The 27202-nt window shown below is 42.8% G+C and overlaps 1 protein-coding gene and 1 long non-coding RNA gene across 4 annotated transcripts in view; one reads left to right on the top strand and one right to left on the bottom strand.

Moving 5' to 3' along the window:
• Positions 1-11854, top strand: part of LOC106019087 (uncharacterized) — a 44702-nt gene extending 32848 nt beyond the window's left edge. Inside the window, exon 3 of the long non-coding RNA XR_011807670.1 lies at positions 10784-11854. This is a non-coding gene — a long non-coding RNA (uncharacterized lncRNA). The remainder of the gene's footprint in view (positions 1-10783) is intronic.
• INO80C (INO80 complex subunit C) overlaps positions 1-17912 on the bottom strand; it is a 32369-nt gene extending 14457 nt beyond the window's left edge. The window contains exons 1-3 of one of the 3 annotated variants that reach the window (XM_072034899.1): positions 11834-11956; positions 10541-10596; positions 4676-4803 (exon numbers count right to left, since the gene is read on the bottom strand). In XM_072034899.1, coding sequence (XP_071891000.1) covers positions 4676-4786 — 111 coding nt within the window. In that variant the 5' untranslated portion in view covers positions 4787-4803; positions 10541-10596; positions 11834-11956. Of the gene's footprint in view, positions 1-4675; positions 4804-10540; positions 10597-11833; positions 11957-15181 lie in introns of those variants that run through there. The other 2 variants (XM_038174873.2, XM_027451793.3) reach the window with 2 other exon arrangements.
• Between the last annotated feature and the right edge of the window lie 9290 nt (positions 17913-27202).

The following is a 27202-nucleotide window of genomic DNA, read 5'->3' on the forward strand; positions in this document are numbered from 1 at the left end:
TAGATGTCGATCCTCCTGGGACAGAGCGGAGCAGTAGTGGAGGTGTTTCTCCTTTTCTGCATCTCTTTTCATAAGGCCATCCATCAAGTTTTCAGTGCACGCCAGCTGGGTGGGAGACAGCGAACCGTCTGCAGAGCACAGACCTGTGGCAAACCCTCCGGTCCTAAGAGGTTTGTTACAGGAGCAGCCGAGCCTGGAGGAGAGCCCCACGCTGAGCTTTGCTACCTTCGCACTGGTTTCTTTCGAATACAGCCAAACCCCAGGAATGAGCCTAGCTTGGGCCCCCCTGTATGTGCTGTCTGTGCCGGGAGAGAGCTCGCATTGGGAGGCTGCCTGTTCACACAGGAGCTTTAATCTCAGGTTTTGGTGGATCTATTAATTTTCGCAATATATTCCGTTCCAAATTCCCTACCGCAGATGGATTGGTTTCCTCGTGATTTCCAAAGCTTGCTCCATCTGTCTGGTTTTATTTAGGGAGAGGACAAGCAAAACTTGTAGACCATGGAAGGCAAATTCTTTGTTTTGGCTACTTGCAGGTAGAATCAGCACTGTGGGGTTTGGTACGGGCGCCTGTGATGGGACTGAATAACGGGCAGAATTAGCTCATGAAAGTGCTTGTCTGAATCATTACCTTTTTTTTTTCCCCCAAAAAAAAGATTAAGACTGTATATTGGAATAACTGACATATGCTGCAGTATCATTTCCTATCTATTTATTTCTGTATTTTATTCTGTAATTATTTTTTTTCATTGCTTTAGACTAATAGGATTTAACAAAGTGTGAAAAACAAAACATATGAAACAGCTAAATTTTGAGGCTCTCAATTTGTGCATTTCTGGCATCCTATCAGTGCGTACCATGCATGTCATGCCTTAGAAAGAAAATGGATTTGCACATTGCTAAGGTTCAATATGATCTTCAGTGACCATTTTTCCTAGATGTTACAGTTTTGCATGGTAAAGCAGAACCTAAAAATAGAAAGTAAACTGAACAGTGTGTTGGTAAAGCAAAAATTAAATGCATAAATAAATTCTGTACGAACTGGAAAGGAATTTCTAGTTTAAGGGAGCAAAAGCAGTTTGGTAAACTGATTTTCTCTGTTTTCCACAAATCATTCTTTAGTTAGTTTTGTGACTATAACGAGTAGAGTAATTGTAGAAGAAAGTGATCATCTGTGCAGTTTTCTGGTTTGGTATTGCTTTGAAATCCATTTTCTCTGTGTTCAGTATTTCCAGTCCTCTGGCTTTGTCTTACTGTGATGACTGGGGGCTTGTAGGTCACTCCTGAACATTAAGTGATAAGAAGGATCTGGTTTTAAATCAAAGTTGGTGATAATTTTGCCCCAGGCACCCAGTTTGGCTTGCTGAGGAACCTAGATGTCTCCAACCTTTGTATGTGAAGGTGGATACTTCAATTATTTCTACTTACTTTTGGCAGCTGATTTGCACAATCATAATACCACAATAATGATTTTCATTTCACTGACACAGTTGCTTTAACTTAGTCTCTGCACTGGTTTTTGTCTGTTTTTTTTTTTTTTTTTTTTCTTGTAATGGTCTACTTTTAAAGCAGCAATATCCAACTTGTAGCACTTTACTCGTTAGCTTTAAGTTCTGAGACATCCTGATGAAGCTGTGGCATGCAGCCAGGGAAGAAAATGGTAATTTATAAAAATAGATGGGTAATACCTGTATTTTCACTAGCAGCCAATTATGGTGAGTGGAAATGCCATGTGGAAACAGAGCACAGATGTCACTAGATGACAGCAGCAATGATACGAGCAGACTTTTCAAAATTGGGAGTAGATTTTGAATGTCAGCTATTTAACAGAATCCCAGCTAATATTGTGCATACGGGAACATATATTAAGCTGTTTGATTAATGTGTTATCTCTCACGGTGTAACAAGCCCGGTACAGGCTCTTGCACATTCTGCATATTTAATTCATTTAGCTTTGCATGATGACATGACAGGAGCCATTAAAACACGAGCGTGTATACTCTGACAGACACAAATGCTGCTCTTTACATCCCTGGGAACAATTCACAGGGAAAGGTGTCAGACTTGGACGTGCTTACACTCAGATTAAAATGATAGCTAAAAATTTCTCATCACCTATGTTGGTAGGAGAGTCTGTTTCTGAAAAGAAACTCACTGAAGACTCAATACCACTCATTTGAACATTGAGATAACTCTCTCCATCTCTGTGACAGAAAGGTTTGAAGATGGAGAGAGTTGTTCAGTACCACATATAAACATGTCTTCTCCATCTGGTTGCATTTTACTCGTTCTTGGATTCAGTGGGAAAAACATCTTTCCCTCCTGCTTTCCACACACTAAAATGAAGCCTGATACAATTTCCCCAGCCTTTTCTCTCTCAGCACTCTGGTACATGGTAGTGTTTTAGGAACATTCGCCCTTCAAAGTGATGAGAAGATTTCATCTGCTTATTTTGGGGTAGGACAAAAAAGATTTCAGCTTGGAACTGTTAAATGCCAGGAAGCAGGAAGGGGAAAAAAAAAAATCCTGCATATTCACAGCAAATTTTGCTCCACAGGGTACTGAAGAACTCGATTTACTAAACCCACGAGAAGTACAGTGCCAGTCAGTGCTCTTGGTTCCAGCCAGCTCGTAGGGTGGGCACTCTGTTCAGTCAGGCTTACAGCATGAACTAACTGGGAGAGAATCCACCAAAGTCAGTAAGTTGCAGTGCTGCCAACTCTTCATAAGAGAAAAGACAAGGCTCCTGGTGCAGGTTTCTGCTCCCACATCAGAAGTAACACCCCAAGGGCCTGACAACAAAAACGTTTAAGTTCTGACACTGTCCTCAGATGCTGCTTCTGCTTTAATTCATAAAGAAAGCTGAGGGAGGGTAGTTATAATACAGAAAATAAAGCTCAAAATGAGATTTTTGAAGTTGTTATAGTGACAATAGTTTGCACCTCCAAGTCGGTTTTACTAAATGCACTTCACTTTCTTATAAGCATTCTCCAGAGGACTTCTGAGTCCCATATCCCCCTCCTTTTCCATGTGAATCACAAAATCTTCCCTTTGGGAGGCAGCAGTCCTTCCCTTCTAACTTGCTGAGTATTTCCATTGAACATTGAGAGTTAATCAACTATTCAAATCAACTCCAAACATAAGACTAAAATGTGGCAATACTCCAGCCCGTTGGGTGTGTAGAAGGGGCGGGGAGGGATGTTCGAGGCAGGACATGGACGAAGTTTCAGCTGCAATCTAAGTGAGTAAAGATGCTAAATACAGACATACACACTGGCCAGAAGGCAATCCTTGCATTCTGCTCTCCAACATCCACAGCGCCGTTTGGAGATGAGTTAAAACATCTTCTGCTCCAAGTGCCTTAGAAAGGATGAATAAAATCTTACTCATGCGCTAAAAGATTGGACTGTCAGAAGGTGATGGATGGCTTTGCGATGTTCTCTGTAGGGCATTTCAATACCATAGACTCCAAGGGCTCTTGATTAAAAGGCGACATTCCCATTTAGGGTCCCGTCACTGCCTGAGCTTCAAACCATTATCATTCACCTGCACTGGCGCTCCCAGTGACAAAATACTTACCAAAATGTATAAAATACTAATTACTTTAGTCACTTTGATAGAGGTATAAAACACCCTAAAGCAAAGCTCTATTACACCGTGTGAGGGTTTGAATTCAGAATTAAAAATGCAGCCAAAGGGAGGATAAGATTTTAATTACATCCCCGCCTCTCAAACATTGCTTGAAAACCTAGAAGAAAAAGACCCAGCAATTTTGTGACACGAGAGCTGCCTTTGCACTGGTGCTGCTCACTTAAAGAAAAAAAAAAAATCAAAATCCAGGAAAACTCAAATTGACTTTATCCTCTTCAAAATTACTAAACTTTCAAACACAGAAACAGAGCAACAATCTTCAGTAAAAGCTTTGATTTCTTCTCAAGAGATTTCAGATGCCAAACATATTTTTCCATTTAAAAACTTCCAAGCACTATGATGGACAAAGTTTTATAACTTACAGATATTTTAAGGGAAAAAAAAAAGATTACTATTTTCTATGGGGAAAAGCCTCAAATAAAATGTAATTGGGACGCAACTGTGAATAGCTGCACGCTATCCCAGAAAAGTGTGGTTTAATTTGCATTTGCCACAGAGCTCCCTTCGGCTTACATAATTGCAAAGGATCTCTCACTTTCCGATTTCGTTTGGTGGACTGGGACTAGTCCTTGTTTATAACGTTTGACAGTTTTCTTTATTAAGAAAATTTTAACTCGGACAAATTCAAGAGCTGAGTGTCATGCTGAAGCAGCTCTGGAGCTAAAATTTTCCATATGTTTCCGTATGTTTCATTTAATGGAATGAAAAAGCACGTTAGTTCGTATCACCAAGAGTAAAACCGAGCCCAGCTAACAGACTATTTTGATTCCCCAAGAGAAAGAAATCTGCTAAATTGATGGACATTACATCTGAAAATGTATGGAAGTACAGTAGCAAGAAAGACTAGAGTAAATCACAATTGATTTTTTTTATAAAACCTGACAGTACTTTCCTTTCTCTATCAGAACAAAAATCAGTTCAGTCAAGGACTTTGGCTAAACTGTGCCTTAAAGTTTCAAAATACATCATTCGATACAGAACAGCTAAGGTCAAAGAACATCGGGAGGAAAGAATGGAGGCTTACGATATGCTCATGTGCTGTTATCGCTGTAATGCTGCTCAGGGAGCATATCAAAACCCCTCTGTCAAGTAACAGGCTGAAGCCAAGGCAGGAGAAGAATCCAACTCCATTCATCTACAACGTGCCTGAACCTGGGGCAAGGAAAGCAGAAAGATACCAGTTCCTATGGCTGACAGGAAAACAAAAATTCTACAAAAACACTCGCTTTCCTGATTTTAGTATATTCTGTATAACGTTACCTGTTTGGACAGGAAACAAAGTGTGAGTATTCCCTTCAAGGCATTAATTAGTTTCGAGGAAAGACAGGTCTTCCAGAGCTCCTACCTATTTTTGTTAGGAAAAATACATAGACCTGAACTAGAATAGTCTAATTTTACAGCCAGGTATAGTGGGCTAATCGGTGAACTGGTATAGAGAACAAAACTTTTTTGTTTTAGATTTTTCCTGTCTTTGCAGCCTTTATGGCTTCATTCTGCCTGTCTTAATTGTCACTGGAAGGAGATAAAAATTCTCACTCTGTTGCTGTTATGCTTCTGCTAACTACACCTCCTGCTGTCATAACGCACGAGTAAACATCACCCATCTTACCGCAAAGGCTTAGCACTCCACTCCAAAGTTACTTGGAAGATTGTTTCATTTGTGTCTATGTATTTAGGACTGTCATACCAAAACAAAGGCAAATGTTAGGTACAGTGACATATGGAACAATCCACTGCTAAAGCAATTTAGAATAAAAATATATTTTTTTTCTACAAACTTCCAAAAGCTACCAAAGGTACGTGGTATCAGAGAGCAGCTACTGTATCAGATGTTCCAGAAGTCCTTAAAAGAGGACAGGAAAAGAAACTACCTCTTAGGTTTTTTTTGACTAGAAATGTCACCCTTAGCGTCTGTCCCATATTATGGGACAAAAAAAAACTAATCTTGCTGTGCATGCCCTGAATCTGCTACGTGCACTTTCCTTCATCTAGCAGACTCGACACCAAGTGCTCCTGCTTTGAGCAGCACACCAGGTCCCCGTCATCACCAAAGCTGTAGGAGCATTATCCTATGGATGCCTACATTTAACTGGATAATGAAAAAGTCCTGACAACTGTGCCAAAACAGACAAGTGGCAGATTTTAATTGAGAGGAAAATAAGGTGACACAAGTATCTATTGTGCACTATTTTGAGACTGCTCAGGGGGGAAAGGGAGGAGAGAGTTGTACAGCGATACTAATCTTGAGGCAAATTTGTGAAAGATTTCCGCAGAAATATTTGTACAAGCAGGTGGCTGTTTGCTCAACTGTGTAAGTTTTGTGGCAACACACTTCACCCTGATATTGTATCACTGAAGTTGAGGAACTGCAGCACATCCTGGAAAGCGGCACAGTTGAACGTTTTGCATATAAACTGGTAGCCCGACTGCCTTTTTTGCTGCACTTGAAGCAAAGCAGAGCTGTTAAGAGACCTGACTTTCCACTACAATAGAATTAGAGAAGTCTGGTATGACATCCGTGATCATAGGTGAGAGGGAAACATTTCTTTAATATTTAAATACTTTCCATATTTATTATTTAGTATTTTGTTATGGATGGGATTAGAAGGGCGTTTTAGGAAGTTTTCCACAATGAATTACTTAGTATACCAAAAAAAAACACCTTTGGGGACAGATGGAAGGGAGGAGCATGAAAGGGCAATTCTGTGGCTGCATCAAAAGCCAATTCTGGCTGTAACAAAAGAGGTTTAGCAAAAACCTAAGGAAACCTTCCAACCAAGGGAGAAAATGTATGGATGCCAACTAGCATTGCTAGTTCTAGACTAAGTAACCAATGGCACTCAACTCAAGGAATAAGGACTTGCCAGCAACTCACAATTTCGGATGAGGTCTGAGGGGCCTGAACACGCTGTGAGCACGTCAAGGCATAATAACAGCTTTCTCCTGTCCCAGTTTCCTACTCTAAGAGCCAGCTTTGCTGTAAGGACATCGTGGTGTTTCTCAGGGGGAAAAGCAATTCTATTAAAACATAAGCATTGTTATGGTAAAAGGAGAATAATAATATTAAAACATAGTCACTGAGTCTGGGGCTTCGTTAACATGCTACAGGGAAACGTCCCCAGTTGCACTACCCCGAGCAGCCTGCTAAAGGACTGCTCGTCCAGGCAGCTAACGAAAAGCTCTTTTGGTCACAAGCAGTCATATAACTCATGTTAATTACTGCCCTAATTTCTGCACGTTCCATTTCAGCAGTATTTCACTGTAGCACTGATGCTTGCAGGGCATAACGTTTCTAGGCAGAGGGATCATCTTTTATTAAATGCACCTGTTTATCTGGAAAATTAAGACAAGCTTCTGGATGGACTGCATAACAATACACCTCTGGTTCAATAGGAAGACTTTTTACAGCACATAACTTTCACGCAGCCTTCTACGGGTTTTAACTCCCTCCTCCTTTCTCACAGGTGACAACTATTTTTGTAACACACTCTCCCTTCCTTGATGAACAGCCCCTGTACTCCTGGGATGCCACCAACCTTAATTCAGAGACGATCTAGCTGATACAGACCTAACAAAACGCTAAGCAGATGTTCTCAGTTGGTGTTGAGCTTTGGAAATTGCTGATTCATTTTCAGATTTGAAAAAAAGACTTGTATGCTTGAAAGCTTGACTGATTTTTCCAGCTGTACCACCTAATTGACAGTATCCGTACCTGTAAACCTTCTCTAACTTACCCAGAAACTCTCATAGGTGTCTCAGCCTTTTGCACCCTTCTCCTCATTCCTTCACTAACTCATAAAAGCATAAATCTCTGGAAGCAGTAAATGAGGCTGCCGTGATAACCACACAGCATCCTTACAAATAATAAGGGCAGTAGTGCTGTGAGCGTGCTGCACTTTAAGGACAGAAGTCAAAATACATACCTAGTGGAAGCCCAGTATTTTGTCTGCTCAATAAAATCTAAGGATATATGATATAAAACAAATCATTTCTGCTGTGTTTAATAAATGATAAAAGGATGGGTTTGATATGAGAGTCTCTTCATGTAGTAAATCCTACCAATGGCCTGCAGTGCTTTCCAAAAAAAGAAAAATATGTTTTTATATATATATTATATATATATATATATACACACACTTTATATATATATATACACACATATATATATATATATACACACACACTTTATTTCCCCAAAATGCTTCTTATCCAGAGCAGGATCTTATAATCAGCAAGGCCTTTTTTTTTTTTTTCAAGTCAGCTGGTATTTAGGTCTTGGGGCAAGATGACTGGAAACCACGTAACTACAGAAATCACTCCTCCCAGAACGACAGACTCTGTGGAAGACTTTGCTATATTTGCTAATTACATATTACTCACAAAATAGCTTCCTTCTATCCATTTCCTATTAGTCTCTTGAATTAACAGTGATGCATTTTTATTACCACATAAATAGGTGTTATTAGATGGCGTGACTACATAGCTCTTTGGCTAGAGTTTTGGAAGGAAAGGATTTTGGATCCCTGTTTGTGCATTTTGCATTAAACTATCATATAAAATATGTAAACTGAAAAAACAAACATAAGGTACATGGAGAGGCCACTCTGATGACTGTGTTCAGTACCAGACTGCGCAGTCGTTCTCTTTGGGCTAAACAGGGTCCCTCTCCATCCTCAGCTGCAGCAGGGAACACATTTCCACGTGCCTCTCCTGCAGCACTAGCCTGGCTTCTAGCCTAGCAGTTAGGATGTGCATGCAGAAAAGGGGCTTGAGGCCCCGCAGGCAGAGGCAGGAGCAGAAGGAGCTTCAAGCAGGGGACAGCACAAGCAGTTGTATGGACACCTGATACAAAAAAGAAGGAATCAGTGCCATAAGTGTGACTTCTGTTCTGAACCGGTGCTGGCATGGTACCGGTGGCAGAAGCACACCGCTGAGGGCTGTGGAGGTGGGTGGGAGATGGAGATAGGAGACTGGGCAGGGTGCTTAATTGTGCCTCCCAAAATCGCAGGCGGGTTTTCAGGGAGACAAGATTTCAGGGCGATGGACATGAATTCTGCCGTGAGAGCCCGGTGCGTTTCGCAATGCAGTGTCACAACTTTCTACGGCCCTAAATAGACAGCTGACAACTCTGTTCTGTTTTCCTGGAAGGCTTGAAAAATGTGTTCAAAACACTGCCAGGCTACCAAAGTAATATCTCCATCAGCCTTTCTAAACCAAAATGAACACATTTACGTAACTGCTACTGAACTGAAATATTATCTAACACGAGCACTACACTTTACAGAATTGTGAAAAACAGTCTGACAGCTATTCAAATCTGCAATATCTTGTTAAGTTATTCCAAGTTTTCTTTTGTTAACCTGAACTTTTTAATGAGCTAAGTGAATTCTTAGATTGCTTCTTAGGAGCACTACCTCTCCGACAAAATGTCATGCTAAAGTATACGCATTAAGTGTTTTAGATTGTTCTTCCTCTTTCATAAGAAAATAATCCATCCAATTTTATCTCCCTGTGATAGAAGCAATGAACCATATTTATTATCTCTTTTAACCTCCTTGTATATTTATTAGGAAGCCTGGAATTGAGCACAATCACAGCAAGGCTCTCCATTATCACCCACCTGGAGCAAAAATTAAAATTCCCTTGCTAGGGTCAGGCGAGAGAGCAGGGTAAATAGCATGACACCAGCACACTGACGCCCACAGTAAAAGTCAACACACATATGCTTTTGCATTTTTACAACATAACACATCTGTGTTTACTCTCAATCTCAAATCTAATCACATTTGGCTGGGGGGTTGGTAGTTCTCCGGGACTGGCATAGACCGGTTTGGAAATTCACATACTTTTGTGATTACAGATCATCTAAAGCCTTCAGTATGTGATAAACGTCAAGCAAAGTCAATGCTGAGCTCTCAGTTTTGACAGGCTCCCTTTTAATCCAGATTGCTGTATAAAAGCAACTCCCTCTTGTTTAAAAAAAGCTAAACCTAAAGCACACGCGTTGTACCTTTTGACACATTTCCCTGCAAAATCTGCTAATTGTTTTTAATTATTGCATTTCCCTGCCGGGGACTGGAGGTATTCTGCATCTTTAACAGATTTGACTTCAGATGTGCAACTGACAGGAACCGGTACCTCGGGATAATCCCGGCTCTTGTTAGCGGGCTGCCTGAAAATAAGCTCTTTTTCTGGAAGAGGACAAAAGACCTCCTAGAAGAGATGCTTCATGTTTCAGCTGTTCACCGTCTGCTTTATCGCAGACAGCATCTTTGTGGTCTCACGTGTTTCAAAGGGCTAGATCGAAGCGGTAGCCCTTTCGCTGCTTCACACAGAGAACTGCAGGTCTGGGGGATTTTGAGTGCTCTGTGGTCTGGTGATGCTGCAGTGAGCATGATACCTGTTGGTGATGGGGCTAACACACTTTGCCTGCTTCTGCTAGCACTCCTGTTAAGACAAGGCCACTTGTTTCACACTGGCTGACCTCATTTTGTAAGAGCCAAAACTCTTGGGTAGGGATGTGAACAGGCGTGCACGTGGCTGTACCTAAAACAGGTCACCACCTCAGCAGTTCGTATCAGGAGCTAGCGAGCGACTGCTCTGTATCAGGACAGCCACGCTTCATCCAATTTAAATATTTTTGATCCATTTAATTCTATTTAATCAGGTTTGAGTTAGCATCCCCGGGGAGCACAGGGATTTTAAAAGCACCCTTTGGAGCAAGCAGTAGCTCCATATTGGGACTGTTTCACTGGTTAAATTCATGTATTTTCAGTTACTGTCATAACCTTAAGGGCTGAGAGATGCTTAAAAAAAGGAGAAAAAGTTTAGTCTAGAGTATAATGACATGATAGCTTTCTAATAAACTGGCAAATATAGATGTACTTACTCCTCCCTATTATTGTGCTCTATCAGGGTCCTGCTGTCTCTTTCCAGGCAAGTAGACTGGTGAGAAACACAAATTATTTATTATTATTTTTTTTAATTTCCAGCTACAGAGGATAATTATGCCTTTCTGTTACAGAAAGTCTTATGTGGAATAGTATTACGATAATTAGAGTAAGTTTGTTGTTACACCGCTTAAGCCTGTAAACAAGGTCTGAATTCCTAAGCAGTTAATTTTTCCTTTCAGATCAGAAAGTCATTATTATACCGTGCCATACCAGAGGAGACACTCACCCCTGAACACGGCGAAAGCAGCAGTTCTGCTCAGTAGCTGCAGTCATACTCACTGATTCTGTAGTTAAACTCATCCTGCCTAACCTCGTTTTTCAGGAAATTAGAGCCAGATCAAATGGACTTTTTAAAACAAAGTTATTTTAAAATTGATTTGATGGTTTCCTACTTACAGTGATAGACTTGGTAAAACAGCAGAACAGGAGAACTGATTAAATTTACGTATGGTTTGGAGTCCAATTCCACGCTATTTATGTCCTCGGGTAAGCTCTCTGCTTTTAGTGGACAGCTTCTGAATACATAACAGCAGCCACGCACATACTGAAGTCTCGCTGAGCAGTTGTCTGTCAGAACCCTCCAGATTTCAGTGCAAAATGGCATCATTCAGTTATGTTCAGAATAGAAAAATGGAGCTCTAGGTACATCTTGGAGTCGCTCCTTCCACATTCATACCGTGCATGAGAGGAGCTTATTTAAGAGAGTAACAACTTTAAGCCGTTTTGACTTTTCTGATATTGTTGTATGGTTTCTCTTTTTGAGCATAAAACGAGAAACTCAGAAAAAGGTGTGAAATACCCATATGAGCACTAGTTACGTAAAATGGTTTCCAGTAGCACTGCTGCAACGTTCGCAGTCAGCGATAAAATCAATGCATTTAATAATGTGAGTAACTCCTAAATACCACTGAAATCTTGCAGAGGAGGAAGTTCAATCTTCATTTCCTAAATTGTACCAAGACCTGCTGTTGCTACAAGGATGGAGAGAGGAAGCAAAAGCCTTCTCTGTGTGTTTCTGTACTTTACAAAGCGGTTTACATCTGTTCAAAATGTAAAACAAACCATGATGTCACTCTCAAAGTGAGGCATTTCCTACATACTTCATCACTCATGCATGAAGTTGTTTTGCAAATAAGGTAAGCAAATGTGCTTTCCCCATAATATTTAGCACATTTTCACTTTGTCCTCTGACAAAATCACAGACTTTTTTCCCCAAATCCTTCTCTTACCTCACTGCAAATTCTGCCTTTTAAGCTCGTTAGCTGTCATGTGTGAGTGTTCTGTTTCATCAGTTACATCTTAATATTGAATACTCTCCTTTGAACGCTTCCTGTTGCTCTAATCATCTGTGAAAGTAATGGTGTGAATATTAAGGTGGCAGTTTTAGATCAGTATCGAGCTACTCATTCTACCCCAGGTTAAGCGTTTGTAATTAAAACGAGAAGGGACCTGGAGACAAGTCTGCCCCAGAGCTTCTGTTACCTCTGCCAGCAGTGGGGCTGAGCCAGCACAACAGCTATTGGAAATCTTTGGGCAAGGAATCTAACCAAACGGTGCTACAGAAGCCACTAAGCAGCACTGGTTTTGACACATGGAGGTTAGCAGTCGACATACATAATGATTCTCAACATTTAAAATCCCTTGCTGCAGCAAAGACTGCGGTACTTTCCGGTGGCACGACTGCACAGGAGGAATAACTGTGTAAGGCTAATAAAAGTGATGTAATTAATCTGCAGCCCTGCCTTCCTGTAAACTCACTTTTCATTTTGTGTTTGGTAAATACAGGCATTGTATCCAAAAACCATGTGTCTCCTTCTGTAGCCATGACTGACAAGGCCCGTGTGCAGTGTTCTTCCAAAGCAAACATGACTCAATACCTTTGGGTCAGCAAGTCATACAAACTATGAAGAATGTTTTTTGTTAATGCCTCTGGAGTGTATCTTGGAGAAAGCAGCAGTTCATATGCTAGACCATGTGTTGGAGAAAACATAATCAAAATTGGGCTAAAAAAAACCCTGTATGCTCTGTGATACTTGTGTGTTCTTGTTTGTAACACACACAGGTACTCAGTCTAGCTGCTATCCTCAGGCAGAACAGTTGTATTGAAAAATAAGGACATTTTTGGTGATTCTTTGGTATCTACAGTCTTACCCTACCTACCTACACATCTTGAGCATGAGCACTGCGATAGCTACTCGTGACATGAAGCATACAAAAGAGAAACAAGCTCACGTGACTTGCGGAAGTTACAAAAAAACAAAACAACAACAACCCTTTTGGTTGAGTTTCACAGCGATGGAGCCACAGATGTGAGGAAATTCAAAGCTGGCACAGTGTGAATGTACTTTGAAGTAGGCCAGGCATGAGGGTCTCCGCAGAAGCTAGTGGTTAATGCAGTGGCCAAAAGCATAGGAGGTATTTCACAGTGCATTAGCAGAGTCCTCAGATCCTAAGCTGACCCTGCAAATAGTTAGAAACCTCTCGGTAGGGGTCCTCTTACCTGTAGTTTGCTAATTAACTGAGGAAATAATTCGCTATTTCTCCATCTGTTTCACAATGTCAGTTTATTTAAAATAGAAACCATTCTGTGCTGAGCTACAGCATGATATATTTGTCTTCTGAAAGGCTGAAAATAGGCTGTAAAAAGCTGTTAAAGATATCAAAGAAGTTAATTAGGAAACTGAACAGTCAGAAGAATAACAAGTGCTGCCTCCACACCTGTGCTGCCAATGACGTGCGCTAAGGGTGTGCAAGTGTAAGATGGCTGGATGAAGAATTCTGCTTGTTTGGTGTTAGAAATAAATAGGCCTACACAAGGACTTCTGGAGATACAGACGGAAAGAGGTACTGCAGAGGAACGTGCCCAGTCATCACTGTTTCTAACGCAAAAACTGCAAAGCCCCCATTTTGTTTCTGTTTAAACTGGCTCGCTCCAGAGCCAGTCAGCAGCACTGGAGGATCAACAAGCTGCTTCTTGTCCCATTCCTGAGGTTACGCACTTTCTGAGCCTCAGGTGGGTTTTTTTTCCTTTTCCTTATGGGACTGATCTGCACTACTCAAGTCAGTGGACGTGTACGCTGACTTGAACGTAAAGTTGAGAAATTCCTCCTTTCTGCACTCAAATCACTTGTGAGAAGAATTGCAAAAACTGTTTATCACACTATCAAAACCCAGTTCGGGCAAGAAATCGTGGGTTGTCTCATAATACTGGAAGCTGTCCATGGACTGAAGTTTGACGTGAGCTTCAGGAAACAGTTTTAGAGGCTGAAGTGTTTGGAGAAGTCTTTTTTAAGTGTAAAGGGTTTTATATATGCATGCACACACAGGCAGAGCGGTGCTCTCCAAACTGAAGCTCCAGACTTGTATCTCTAACAGACCTTGAAAAGTTGTCAAACGTGATCATGCTAGGCAGTTAATTTTTCACGGTTGCAGTGCAGTTTGTTAGCTACATAAATCACTGTGGTTTGTGCTGCCTCTCCTAGGGATAAGCTCACCAGAAAAGGAAAATAAACTATGTAAATGCCACAGGGTGAAAACAAGAGCTACAAGAGCATCATTTGGAGCGGGGAATGGTTTCTGTCTGTGCCCTGGCATGTACACGATGGCTTCCAATTGTCTGGAGAAAAGATCTGCTGAAAAATGCATTCCTCCGACCTGATGGCTCATGTGAAAATAAGCAACCCAACAGGCAGTAGCACATACTTTGCGGCTATGCTACTACTACGGATCATGAAATACTACCAAGAAAAACTATTTCTTGGATAAAATATAAAAGGGCTACCATTTTTCCCAACTTTTTTTTTTTTTTGACCACTTAGCTACTGAAATCCTTCTAAAAGAAGAAACCCAGACACGCTACTTCTGAAGTTTATACAGATGTTATGAGCACATGGTAGGACACAATGACCCTGGGCCTCTTCCTGGGCACAGAGATGCATGAGATGTTGCCTTGTGGTCTTGGGGGAAGTATTATTGTTGGTTGGGGATGGGGCCTGGCGAGCCATGTGGTGCTGCTACTACAGGTAGGAGGTGAGAAGAAATGGGTATTTATAACTTGTGGGGATAGGACAAGGGGTGATGGCCACAAAATGGAGCACAGCAAGTTCTGCACCAACATAGGAAAGTACTTCTTCATGGTGAGGGTGACGGAGCACTGGAATAGGCTGCCCAGGGAGGTTGTGGAGTCTCCTTCTCTGGAGATACTCAAGTCCCGTCTGGACGCCAACCTGGGCAGCCTGCTCTGAGGAACCTGCTTTGGCAGCGGGGTTGGACCCGATGATCTCCCGAGGTCCCTTCCATCCCCTACAATTCTCTGATTCTGTGAACCCTCCTCCTGACGCTGCCCGCCCAGAATCAGCCCCTGAGAGCCGAGGTTGCCACCACAGTGCCCGCCGGCAGCGCCCTGAGGCGCCCCTCACGGCACCGCCCCACCCCCAACCGCCCCAACGGCCGCTGCGCGCGCTCCCCGCCGGCCCCTCCCGCGCATGCGCGGCGGGCGGGGGAGGGGAGGGGAAGGGGGGATAAGGGAGGAGCGGTCCCGCTCCGCGCATGCGCGCTGCCGCGCCGCCCCCCAGTACCTGCGAGCCGCCGGCCGCCGCCACTTTCTTCTTCTTGGCCGGGCCGCTGCCGGTGCCCGGGCTCGCCGGGCGCTTCTTGCTCCTCGCCGGGGCGCCGCCGGCGGGGGAGGAGGAGGAGGAGGAGGCGGCGGCCGCGGGGAGCAGGCTCGCCATCGCCCTCCCCGTGCGGCGGCACCGGGAGCGGCCCCTCCCCCTCGGCAGGGCCCCCGCCACCGCTCCGCGCATGCGCAGTGCGCGCCCCCCCTTACCTCAGGCGGGAGGCGGTTGGGGAAGGGGGGGGAGGGGCCGCCAATGGCGCCCCAACGGTCCCGTGAGGGGCTGCGGGGCGCTGCGGCCGCTCGGGGAGTTAAATAAATAAAAGATGTAAAAATAAAAGGTTGTGTTGGGACTGAGTGTGGTGTTTGGGGGTGGGGGAGGTGGCCCTTGAGGTGACGGTGGTGTGTTTGCGGGTTTCTGTCCCAGGTCTGCCCCAAACGAGCCAAAGTTACACATAATGCCTTCAGAGCGAGCCCCGAAGCTGTGTCAGCCTTCTCACATCAGTCACTGCAATAAAAACAAAAACAGCTGGCTTTAATTGTTCCTTCAGCTGCAGACCAGGAGCTCCAAGGAGCCTCCCGCTAAGTGCTCCCCGTTGCCGTCCCCACATTAACCATATAACCCGTTACAAACAAGCTGCAGGTAATCGTGGTGCCCATTAAACGTCTCGGCGTATGACTCCGCAGACAGACATCTACTGTCAGCTTTCTGGGTAATCCATCCTGTGACCAATTTGCTGCCAGGTAGATAGGCACGCGGTGCAACGCCCGGCTCTGACGTGGCCGGTGACTCAGGCCGGCAGTGTGCCCTCGCCTTTGGAGCCTGCCGTGACTTTGCACTGGAGTGACGTGTCCAAATAGGTTTGCAGAGCTTCGGACTGTGTCCCTGAGTGCTTTGACAGCTCTCCTACTCTCTGTGCTATTCAGTACCCAACCCCAAAACACTGCCTGGTGACAATAGTGGGGTTGCAGACAACTCTCAAACTACATAACTGATAAAACTGTTTTTAGCCTCTCTATGCACCTCCATTCAACGTACTGGTCAATGCCTTACCATAATTTTTTTTAGCTACCTCTCCGCAATGGCTGACCATTCGTCTTTTAGCTGCAGCTGTGTGAGATCGTGACCCAATACACGCCTCATAGAGAGGCAGAGGTCCAAGAAGTTGACACTCAAGCAGAAAAATTAGGTCACGTTTTTAGACGGTGCCGTAATGAGGCCTGAGCTTGGTCACAGTAGGGGTGCCAGGCCACACTGTGTAGAACAAAAGCTTTGAAGGTGGCCTGAAAGAGGGTTGAGGACAAAGGCCTGGTCTTCCAGGCTGTGCTCCAGGCACCTGTGTATACAACAGAAAAGCGGGGCAGGATTTGCTTTTCAGGAGTGTAAGCAAGGTTCTGCAAATACATCCAAGTCCCATCTTCTCCTTCCCAACCATAGCTGCAGTCTTCCCGAGCTGCCAGCAGCATTTAGGGCAAACTGGCGGATATCACTGTATTTGTCCTTACTGCTGAGGATCATTTTAGGTGCTACACTGTTTGCATTTCTTCCCTCTTCAAGTGACAGACACCCATTAGGTGCTCAGGATGGTGACCTGAGTTTGAAGTTAGCAGAGGCACTGGGAATTGCCCAGGACCTGTATCCCCTGACAAAGCCAAACCTGCTCTGCTGTCTGCTCAAAGTGCTGCTCTCATCTTGGTCAGCCTTTTTCCGTTCCTGGGGCCAGGTCCCATCTCTTCCCTGTGCTCAGCTCCCAGGCATGCCCTTTTTAAAAGAGGGCATACCTTATGGCAGGAGTGCTTTTATGGGGAGGAGCATCTCTGATGCTCCTGTAGAGCAGATGTTGCATGTGAATCACGCAGGGGATTAGCATGCTGCATCTGTGAACGTTTTTAAATAGTATGCAGCCAGGCATTTTCTTATCTGTACCCATTTTATCAAGCGGTTTACTAACAGCAAAATCAGAAGGCCCATGGGTATTTCAGAAATACTGAGTGCAATGCAATGTTATAGGGAGCCAAACACTGCAGAATCCCAGAAGACCTACAACTCATTGGAAAATAGCAGTAATGGCAATGTCAACGTTGAGAGTGTCCGCAGGGGATGAGGGAGGGAATTAAGGATGCTGGGAGGGCTGTGAGATTGTGAGGCTGAGTTCCTGCCATACCTGGCCCCACAGAAGACGAAGAGGTGCTGTTCTGGTGATGAAGTGCGATGTGTACCTGGCTGGGCTCCTATCACATGCATCAGTGGGTAGCTGTGCTGTCCTGCAGACCAGGGCTTGCCTGAAGAAGTGCAAATTGCAGTTGATGGTTTAGCTGAGCGAGATGTAGTTCTTCCTGCTGCTCATTTTGAACCTGGCTCAAGGTGAACACCATCTCCCGCCCTCGTACTGCAAGGTCTATCTTTTTTATTTGCTGCCTAGCTAATAAGAAAATTAAATAAGCGTGTACCTGAGGTGTGGAGACACATGATGGAGCATATCCATAGGCAGAAGCCATGGGGAAAACACAGCCTGCCTCAGAGCCACTTGCCTTGGTATCCTTCCGCTCTATCAAAAGGAAAAGGCTGGCTTCACAACTGTTACTTTATTCTATTCCAAACTTTGAAATCAATTCTTTTTCAGTTCTTAATTCATATCCCACCTGGTCGCTTGGCTTGAAGAGTTCCGACTGGTCTTACTTCTGTACAACTAGAAAAATGAGGCCTTTGAATGAAATCATCTGTGGCTTCAGTCATTCACCCTTTTATCTCACATTATTTTATCATTCACCACTTTATCTTACATTATTTTATTTTATAAAGTGTGCTACACTTTATAAAATGAATAAGGGTCTAAAATGGTGTGAGAGAATGTACATAATCTATTGAATTAAAAAGAAGGAAGTAAAACTTCATGTGTAACCTCTTTCTGCGTGTATTTTTTGTATCTACAAAATAGGGACAACTTTTTGCTAGATGGTAGGTATTACTTGAAGTTGAATTCACTGTAAGAAGTAGTGGCAGTTGAGAAACATCTGGTGGTGATAGTTATTTCTTACCATTAAGATTGCCTAGCAATGGTGTCAGACAACTTTGCTGTTAAGTTATCCATCTTCAAGTGGCATTGCCCAGATGCAATTTGTGCTACAATTTCCAAGTTCCCAACTCTTTAAAATTAGTTAAGTTTCATTTAAATTTTTAAAAGAAGCTTTATTATTTTTTTTTCTCTTAATTGCACGTATGTCTGCTGGGTGCTATTTGCATTTTTATAGAGGTTCTGGGTAAAGAAAGGATTGAAGTTCTTAGCTTCACCGCTCCATCAGGTAAAAAGCGATGGATTCCTGCAGGGTACTTTGTGAGGTCTTGTGGCATTTTGAACATTATTCTTTAAAAGTACTTGGAGGCTTTGATGACTTTTCAGAGCCTGCAGTGTGAACTCTTGTGATTTGCATTTGTTCCCTGCAATTTGCAGCTGCAGGCACTGCACTAGCTTTGTTTAAATATAATGCCGAATGCCTTTAAAATAGGCATTTGAACCTTGGATTAAGGAGACTACTTCTGTAATATTAAAGGCCTTTTTCTGCACACATCAAATATCTACCATTCAATGCAATCTTCCTGTTAGAAGCTTTGAAAAAGCCATTTCTATATTCGTAGTAACACAAAAAGAGAAACAGGTTCTTTAGAAATGCCTTTTGTGCCATTTTCCTAGTATCTTCTCCTTCTCTCAGTTTATTTTAAAATTTGATGAATTTGACATATCAGAAACGAGCAGTAAGAGGCGGCTCAAAATGCTGTTCTGGATAGATTTGAGTTGCACTTCATCTGAAATTGTTGCTTGTAGCTTGGCAAAGCTACGTTGGCTGCAAGCTTGTGGCAACAACAGTGGTTTTACCTGAAATGTGGACTTCTGACCAAAAATTGCATCCCTGCTGCGTCTGGCAGGCTTAACCAAAATGCTGTGTAGGCAGGAGACACCTAAACCAAGAGGTTATGTTAAATGGGAAAAAAAAAAAAAAAAAAAAAAAAGGAAAAAAAAGATGAGGTAGTGTTTGATTTTGAGTTGAAACATTGTTCTTTTTACTTAAGGCTGTGAAATGAGGAAGCTTGGCATTGTGCAGTCAATGGAAGCTTATACCCTGTATATCCCAGGTAATTATTTATTATGCCATGTTTAGTGTATTTACCCACTGTCTCAAAGGCTTTATGAAATGATTTATCCAGTTAGATTTAATCTTTTCTTTTTGAAAGTGAAAATCGCTTAAGAATTTCCTTATTTAGTTTGCATTCAGGAAGCATGATGAGGGCTTTCTGTAGCTGTGCATGTGAACAAGCTCGTGATTTCTGAAATACACAGCTGAGAAAGATAGAAGTGTCATGATGCTCATCTGCATAATCTTTAATGCAGTAGCCACCTTGAAACCGCTGCAGGTTTGTGGACTGAAGAAAATGTGGATTAGCTGAGTAACCTGATTTACTAACATAAGATCTTGATGGGATGGAAAATGGTTTGCAAGCAATCTGGAGACTGAGTATGGTCATATAACTAATTTATTAATAATTTTAAATAAAGAATAAATTCACAGCAATATAAACGTCCTCTGGAATTCATTAGCAGAGCAGGAGCTGAAGTCTCTGAATAAATTGTTCACAGGAATTAGCTCACACACATCTCTGTTTGTTAGAGCAAGCCTTCCAGTGTCCTAGCACTTCTAGTTCGATAGTATAACATTGCATTTGCTGGTATAGCAAGGCTGTGGTGCTTTTATTGCTAGTAGGATATAAATTTAAATAAGTTAATATTGCCAACAGTAAGTGTTAGTGGGCAGTCTGTGAATGGTATTTGCTTTGTACACTTACCAATATTTTTGTAGTATCCACCCCCCAAAAAACAACAACAACAACAACAAAAAAAAAAAAACAACTAAACAAACCAAACCACCAAACCAAGAAAACAAACAAGGAAAAACAGAACAAAAGCGGAAGATGGCATCTGCTTGATAACATCTTGTTTTGGTGGTTGGTTGCTAGTCTTGTTTTTTTTTCTTTTTCTCCAAGTGCAAAGTACGAATTCAAGTGCTAGAAAAAACTGATGGGTCTCATGGGTGTGCAAAGCTACTGGGACTGTACCAAGACACCAAGGTCTGTGAGACTCTGCTGAGTGCTACTGTGCAATGCAGGGGACAGGATAGACTGAAAAATTTTAAAAAATAAAATCTAAATTTGCAGATGATACCAAGCCTAGAGAAGGCTTTTGTTTGTTTGGTTGGTTATTTTGACAAGCACAATCTCATACTTCATTTTGCAGTCAGTGGTTTAAGAGTCCAGCTTGGTAGTGGGAATGCTGCAGGGTCCGTGTGTGGGGTCACCAAGAGAAGCATCAGCGCCGTTTTTGTGAAATTCCTAAAAAAGTCATCTCTCTTTTGGAGGGGAAGAAAAAAGACAGGAAAAAAAAAAATACAACTGACGACGATGGGCACTCCATAAATCATGGGCTGGTGAAAGAGGGAGGATAAGAGTTGCGGCAGAAGGCGCCGCAGAGCCCGGGTGCGCTCTGAGCAGAATGTGAATCGCCGGCATTGCAGCGCCTTGAGGCGCACGACAGGGAGCCTGCGAGGCACAGGCTGTAATCCTTTTGCTTGTCAAAGCTTTGCTGAGGCTCGATTTGAATGCTGTGTCTTGCTTTGGGCATTACACTTCTGGACTCTCTCTCAACCTTTCGTGTCTTTCTTGAAGCGAGGCATGGGATGATCCGAGGTGCAGGGAGCACGGACTGTGAGGAGAGGTGGAGAAGCCAAGTTATGTGTGTGGCGTGAGGAGTGGAGAGGTGGCTGGGGGAGATTTCTGCAGAAAAGGAGGGAGCAAACTGTGCTCTGTGCCCATCAGAGACAGTTTTACTAAGCAGTATAGGCTGTTCTTTTGAGACCAGCCATAATCTGTGTGCTATTTTTACTGGCAATGACCCCACTAGAAGAATCTGTTCTGATTTCCGTGACCGTCCCCTGGCCCAGCCTTGTGCCGTTCCCTGTGCCCTGCTATCGGCGACCAGGAGCAGGGACCGGCACTGCCCTCTGCATCCTCTCCTCAGGACGCTGCAGAGATCCACGGGGGCACCTCTTGGTGTCCTCTTCTCCAGACGGGACAACCCAGATGCCCTCAGCCCCCTCACAGGACAGGCCTTCCAGGCCTTCCACCCGCTGCCTTGCCCTCCGCTGGGCCCATCTCTCTCCATGCCTGCAATGATGAAGAAATAAAGGGATTAACTTTGCAGCGTGGGTTATATTCCAGAGAGCTTTTTCTCAGAGGAGGCCAGCTTCGCCGCAGAATAGCTCACTTTTGAAAGCTTTGAAAAACAGGTGAGACACCTGCCACAAAGGATCAAGCGCAGCCGCTTCTGCCAGGAGACAGGCGGGTTGATTAGATGACCTCTCAAGAATTTGTCCAGCTCGGTTTTCTGCGATTCTGTCAATTCCTTCCTCACCCGTACAAGCATGTGCTTTCCCACCGAGAAGGAGACGTGAGGCTGGCTGCAGGGGTCAGGCTGTTTAACTCCACGCGCCACCCTCAGCGGGAGCTGAAAGCAGATGTGCGGGGAAGGCTGCGAGCAGGGCAACTGCACAGGATGCTGCCTCGTGGTTTTCTCCCAGCCCTCATCCACCTGTGGCTCAGGCTGTCGGTGAGCTGCAGATGATTTCTGGGTACCAAATAGCTCTTGGTAGACTCTGCGAATTCAGTGCCCCTTGAATAAGTCACAGCACCCCACAACCAGAAGTTCTTGCAGCTGAATCTCGTGTGTGAGGACCCACCTCTTTCTCCTTGTTTTGAACCCGACTCCCTTCTAGCTTAATACAATGCTTTTTGATTGCTGTTTTTTGGAGAGACCCACCCTTGCCATTCAATATTAAATATTAAATATTAAATATTTCCTCTTTCTAGACTCAAGAGCTGTAGCTTACTCAGCTATTTCTTACATAGAAGATGGTACTTGGGCTCTCCTTGTTGCCCTGCTTAGATCCTTCCCAGCTCTACTTTATCTTTGGGATGGAGGGCACAAAGTGCACACAGCGTTTAAGATGCAGGCACCCCATAGATTGCAAGGCAATGTTCTCTGTTGTACTGCCAATTCCTTTTCCAATAATTGTTTTTCTTTTTGACTGCTGTTGAGCACTTCAGCTTATGTTTCTATAATCTGTCCATCGTGACCTCAAGGTCTCTCTACCAGGGTAGTACTGGTCAGCTCGCTGTATTTTTGAAATTTGGACGGCTTTGTTCTCCTGTGTATCTTTTTTTTGCTTATCTACATCGAATTTCCTCTTGCCTAATTACTAAGTCACGTAAGGTCTCTATGCAGTTCCTCATTACAAGCCCTCACCTCCACTACCCTAAATCATTATTTAGGAGGGGATGCAGTAACAAGAGCAACTTTTGTTGCCCTTTCTTGTTTATGGACACAATGAGCAGCGTAAGTCCCAGCACAGATCTCTCTGGGTAATATTTACTTTCCTAACTCCTGTAGCCATCTATATAATTTAAAATATATATTTATTTATTTATTTTGACAAGTTACCTGTCTGTGTGAGAACCTTCCTTATATTTTGGCCGGTGCTTAGTTTCTTTAAGCCTTCTGGAAATCCAGATACACTGTATCAATTAGATCTCCACTGTCCACATGCTTGTGGGCATCTTCAAAAAATATGACTGCAGGAGAGAATGATGATTCTCTTTCACATGAGAAACTCTATTTCCTTCACCAAACACATTTTTTTTTTTTAAGTTTAATCGCAGCAATACCTTTCTAGTTCTGACCCACAGATTTGCTGTGCTTTTAGATGTTCAGAATACAATGATTTCATCATCCGTGTCTTCGTTCTTGGAATACTGAAATGAATGCATTTTCCTGCTTGAAAAAAGAGTTTGATGAAGAACATTGTTAACAATGTACTGTTGAGTAAGTCATGTCAGAGAGTAAACATATTTGCAAATGCATTTGAAACTTTTCAATAGGCATGATTAGTATTTAAGCAAACCAGATTCTTTTGCAGCACTGTTTAGTGTTTTATTGCTGAGATTATTGACCAAAAAAGTAGGTTATGTCAGCCTGTTGCCATGCCTTTTTCATCTCCTAATTTGTAGTTGAGTACAGCTCAGCAAACGGGAGCGAGAGCAAAGAGAAAAAGTAGCTGCAAGTCAGAATTGTGCTCGTCTCTGCATTAGGTGGGCATATACAGCCCTTTGCAAACAGGGAATTTTGCAAACGATTTCATCGTGTGAACAGGCCAAGATCTCTGCTCCTCTGAATGAAGAGGAGCCCATCACTGAAAATGCAATGCACGGTATTGTGTAATTAAACATGGTGCATCTGAGTACTTCTCAAGGTTTTTCCCTTCCCCCAATTCCTTCCTTCCTCCACCACACTTCTGGCATGGGGGTGTGTTGCTTCCTGTCGCAAATACTAAGTGCTGATATGAACACAAGATAATGTCTTTATCACCTTTCATCTTTTATGATTGTAAGCAAATGTTTGCTTTACTATTTTGATTTAAAAAAAAAAAAAAAAAAAAAGTAAATCATTTAAATTCCTCTCCTGAAAGGATCTAAGGAATCTGTCTCCTCCACCTAAGGATCTGGGAATGCATACAATTATACCTAATAATTTCACCACTGTCAGATTAGATTGATTTTTAGTCACTTTTGTGCAGATTAGATTCAGCTCAGGTGCGCAGAGTGAAAGAAGGTGCATTAATCCACAGTGGCATTCTGTCTCTCCCAATTAGCGGGTGCTGAGAGACGTCAGATACTGCGAGTTGGATTGCGTGGAGCAGTTCTGTTCTCCCATGGATTTTGGTAAAGTTAAGGAGGTTTAGGCCTTCAAAGGCAACCATCAGCAACCTAAGTGTCTGGCCTTCAAAAAAAAAAAAAAAAAAAAAGCATGAAAAGTTAATGGAAATAAAGAATATTCCCAGGCAGCTTTAAAGGCTGGGGACAAGTGATGGTTTTTAAACTGAGGTTTTGAGGGAGAGTGTTGTTTTTTTTTAATTAAATCTCTGGAATGTAAGCCTGTACTGCACACATCTTTGTGTAATCGAACATGTCTGTCAAAATTGTGATTAGGATTTGTGTGCAAGTTTGCACAGGGTGGTTTCTCTGGTGCTGCATAACCTCCTCTGACGTGTGTGTGTTTCAGTGTTGCGCTGAAGGTCACCCACTATTTTCTTCAAACTGCATGTGGTCAGGCCATAATTTTAATTATTTTCAAAGCAATAGTACATTAGCATTACAGAAGTGAGTAGCGAAGGACAAAGTACTGGAAAATGAAGTGCAAATAAATGACATTGCAATGTGTGCATGTCTTCTGATTTGGCAGAATGAATGCTGGCAAGGCTTTGCTGTAGCTCAAAGTATATGTTTATTGCTTAATTATCTCAGTTACTGAATATGCTCATTGCATAATCTGGGGAAGCAGTAATTGAGTCCATTACTGTAGATAAACAATTGCCAATTTATAGTGCTTCAAATAAAATAATCTTGACTGTAAACAGATGTTACAAAACCTAAAATATTGATGCTATCTTACTTTTACCATGATGAAATCTTAAGTGATTTTCTTAATGTGCACCCTGCCAATATTGAAAATTGCCATTTTTTTTTCTTTTTATTTCTTTGACAAAGGACTCTACTCCAGTTATATTAGAATATTATTGCTTTTCACACTTGTCTTAAATTTTGTCAAGCTATTTTGTTGTTGTTGTTGTTTGTTTAATGTTGGTATTAGCTAATGTCAAGAAGCCAGTTCTTTTTAATAACTTAAGAAGATTGGCTTTTGATTAAATGAGAGCAATTCGGGATGCAGTTTTAACTGGCGGAGCAATGATGATTTCATAGGCATGTAGGCAGTTTTCAATCTCCTACTTAAAAGGTGTAATAGCTCCATCCTCTTTGAGGAATATTTGCATAAACCTCAGTTTAGTGTTAAAACAACCAAAAACAAACAAACAAAAACCCTACCTGGTAGGAGCTCAATGTCAATATCAAAATATAGGTTTGAATACCTAGCCAGACTATTAACCCACCTAATCCTGAAGCAGTAGTCAACGTCAGTTTTCCCACTTTCATAAAGCATTAGCGGGTTAACACTGTACATAGGTTAGCAAGAGGGAATTTTGATAGAGAGAGATTTGAATGTGGATTTATTTAACTGGAAGTCACGTATATGCACGCACAAACATATATATATTTAAAAAAAGAAAGATGAAAGTCCTATATACATTTTTATAGGTGTGTGTGAGTGAGTGTATATGAAAAGTAACCCAGAGGGCTCTCCTGCTACCATTAAAGTTTTGCTGTTGCCTACAGTAAGGCTGGGTACGTGCCTCCTGTTAGGCGGAATTATTCTCCCAGTCTCCAGGGGCAATTTTGTGTCTTGTGTCTGCAGAATGAACTTGATCTCGCAAATACTTAGCCCAGAAGTGTTCATTTAATCTTGGAAGTAGTCCCACTGAATTTAATGATCCCTTAGATGGTAAATTCTTTGGGGCTTTTATTTTCCTTTCTGCCTTATTCAGTGGTAAGCGCAACCTCCATTAGCTTTTACATTAACATCTACTGTTACTTACAGTGAAATGCTTTCAGGTTTTGGCTTCAAAATGATAATTCAAACACATAGGCTCAAAATCCACGTGGCAAAAGACAACTGTTAAATTAGAATTACTCCAAAATTATGTTTGAGTAATCGGAGTTGCCTCTGTGAAATTTTGAGAGGTACTTTTTTGTGTTGCTGCAGGGCTCGTCTGATTTGGAAAAAAAGTCTTAAAGCCACGGGGAGTTTAGAGAGGGGAAGGATTGTGGACCGTGGATAGTAAGTACTCCAACCTGCTGATGAACACCGATAGTCAAGGTAACTCTGGCTTGTGTTGAGAGTAAATGCAGAGAAATGCAGCTTTTGTTAGCTCCAGTGGCGATGACCAAAGGTATCCGACCTTTTCCCACTGGGGTCCCCTGAAATCCGTCCAAGTCACAGAATCACAGAATCACAGAATTTCTAGGTTGGAAGAGACCTCAAGATCATCGAGTCCAACCTCTAACCTAACACTAACAGTCCCCACTAAACCATATCCCTAAGCTCTACATCTAAACGTCTTTTGAAGACTTCCAGGGATGGTGACTCCACCACCTCCCTGGGCAGCCCGTTCCAGTGCCTCACAACCCTTTCAGTAAAGAAATTCTTCCTAACATCTAACCTAAAACTCCCCTGGCATAACTTTAGCCCATTCCCCCTCGTCCTGTCACCAGGCACATGGGAGAACAGGCCAACCCCCACCTCGCTACAGCCTCCTTTAATGTACTTATACAGAGCAATAAGGTCACCCCTGAGCCTCCTCTTCTCTAGGCTGAACAAGCCCAGCTCCTTCAGCCGCTCCTCATAGGACTTGCTCTCCAGGCCCCTCACCAGCTTCGTCGCCCTTCTTTGGACCCGCTCAAGCACCTCGATGTCCTTCTTGTAGCGAGGGGCCCAAAACTGAACACAGTACTCGAGGTGCGGCCTCACCAGAGCCGAGTACAGGGGGACGATCACCTCCCTAGCCCTGCTGGTCACAGTGTTTCTGATACAAGCCAGGATGCCGTTGGCCTTCTTGGCCACCTGAGCACACTGCTGGCTCATATTCAGCAATGGTGTTCTTCCAACTAACTTCACCAGCTTTGGATTGGCCTTGTCTTCTGCATGCTTCCCAAATCGCACTCCTACAATGAGCTTCCTGAAGGCTGGATTTGGTCGGTAGACCTGGTGAAGCCTGACTGTATATTTATTAACGTATGTATACTTGAAGCAAAATCTCATTTCCAGATAACTGAGACATCATTTTTTCTTCCCAGATGGTTTCAATGTTTAGTTTTAGGGCAGAGGACAGTTTAACCTTGCCAGAAGAGAGTTTGTAAACTCTGTAAGTACAGCGATTTAGTCAGAACTGCATTTCTATTCTGGTGCTGTAAAACGATGACCCGCACGGC

The sequence above is a fragment of the Anas platyrhynchos genome, chromosome 2 (genome assembly GCF_047663525.1).
Source record: "Anas platyrhynchos isolate ZD024472 breed Pekin duck chromosome 2, IASCAAS_PekinDuck_T2T, whole genome shotgun sequence".
In the NCBI taxonomy this organism is placed as follows: Eukaryota; Metazoa; Chordata; class Aves; order Anseriformes; family Anatidae; genus Anas; species Anas platyrhynchos.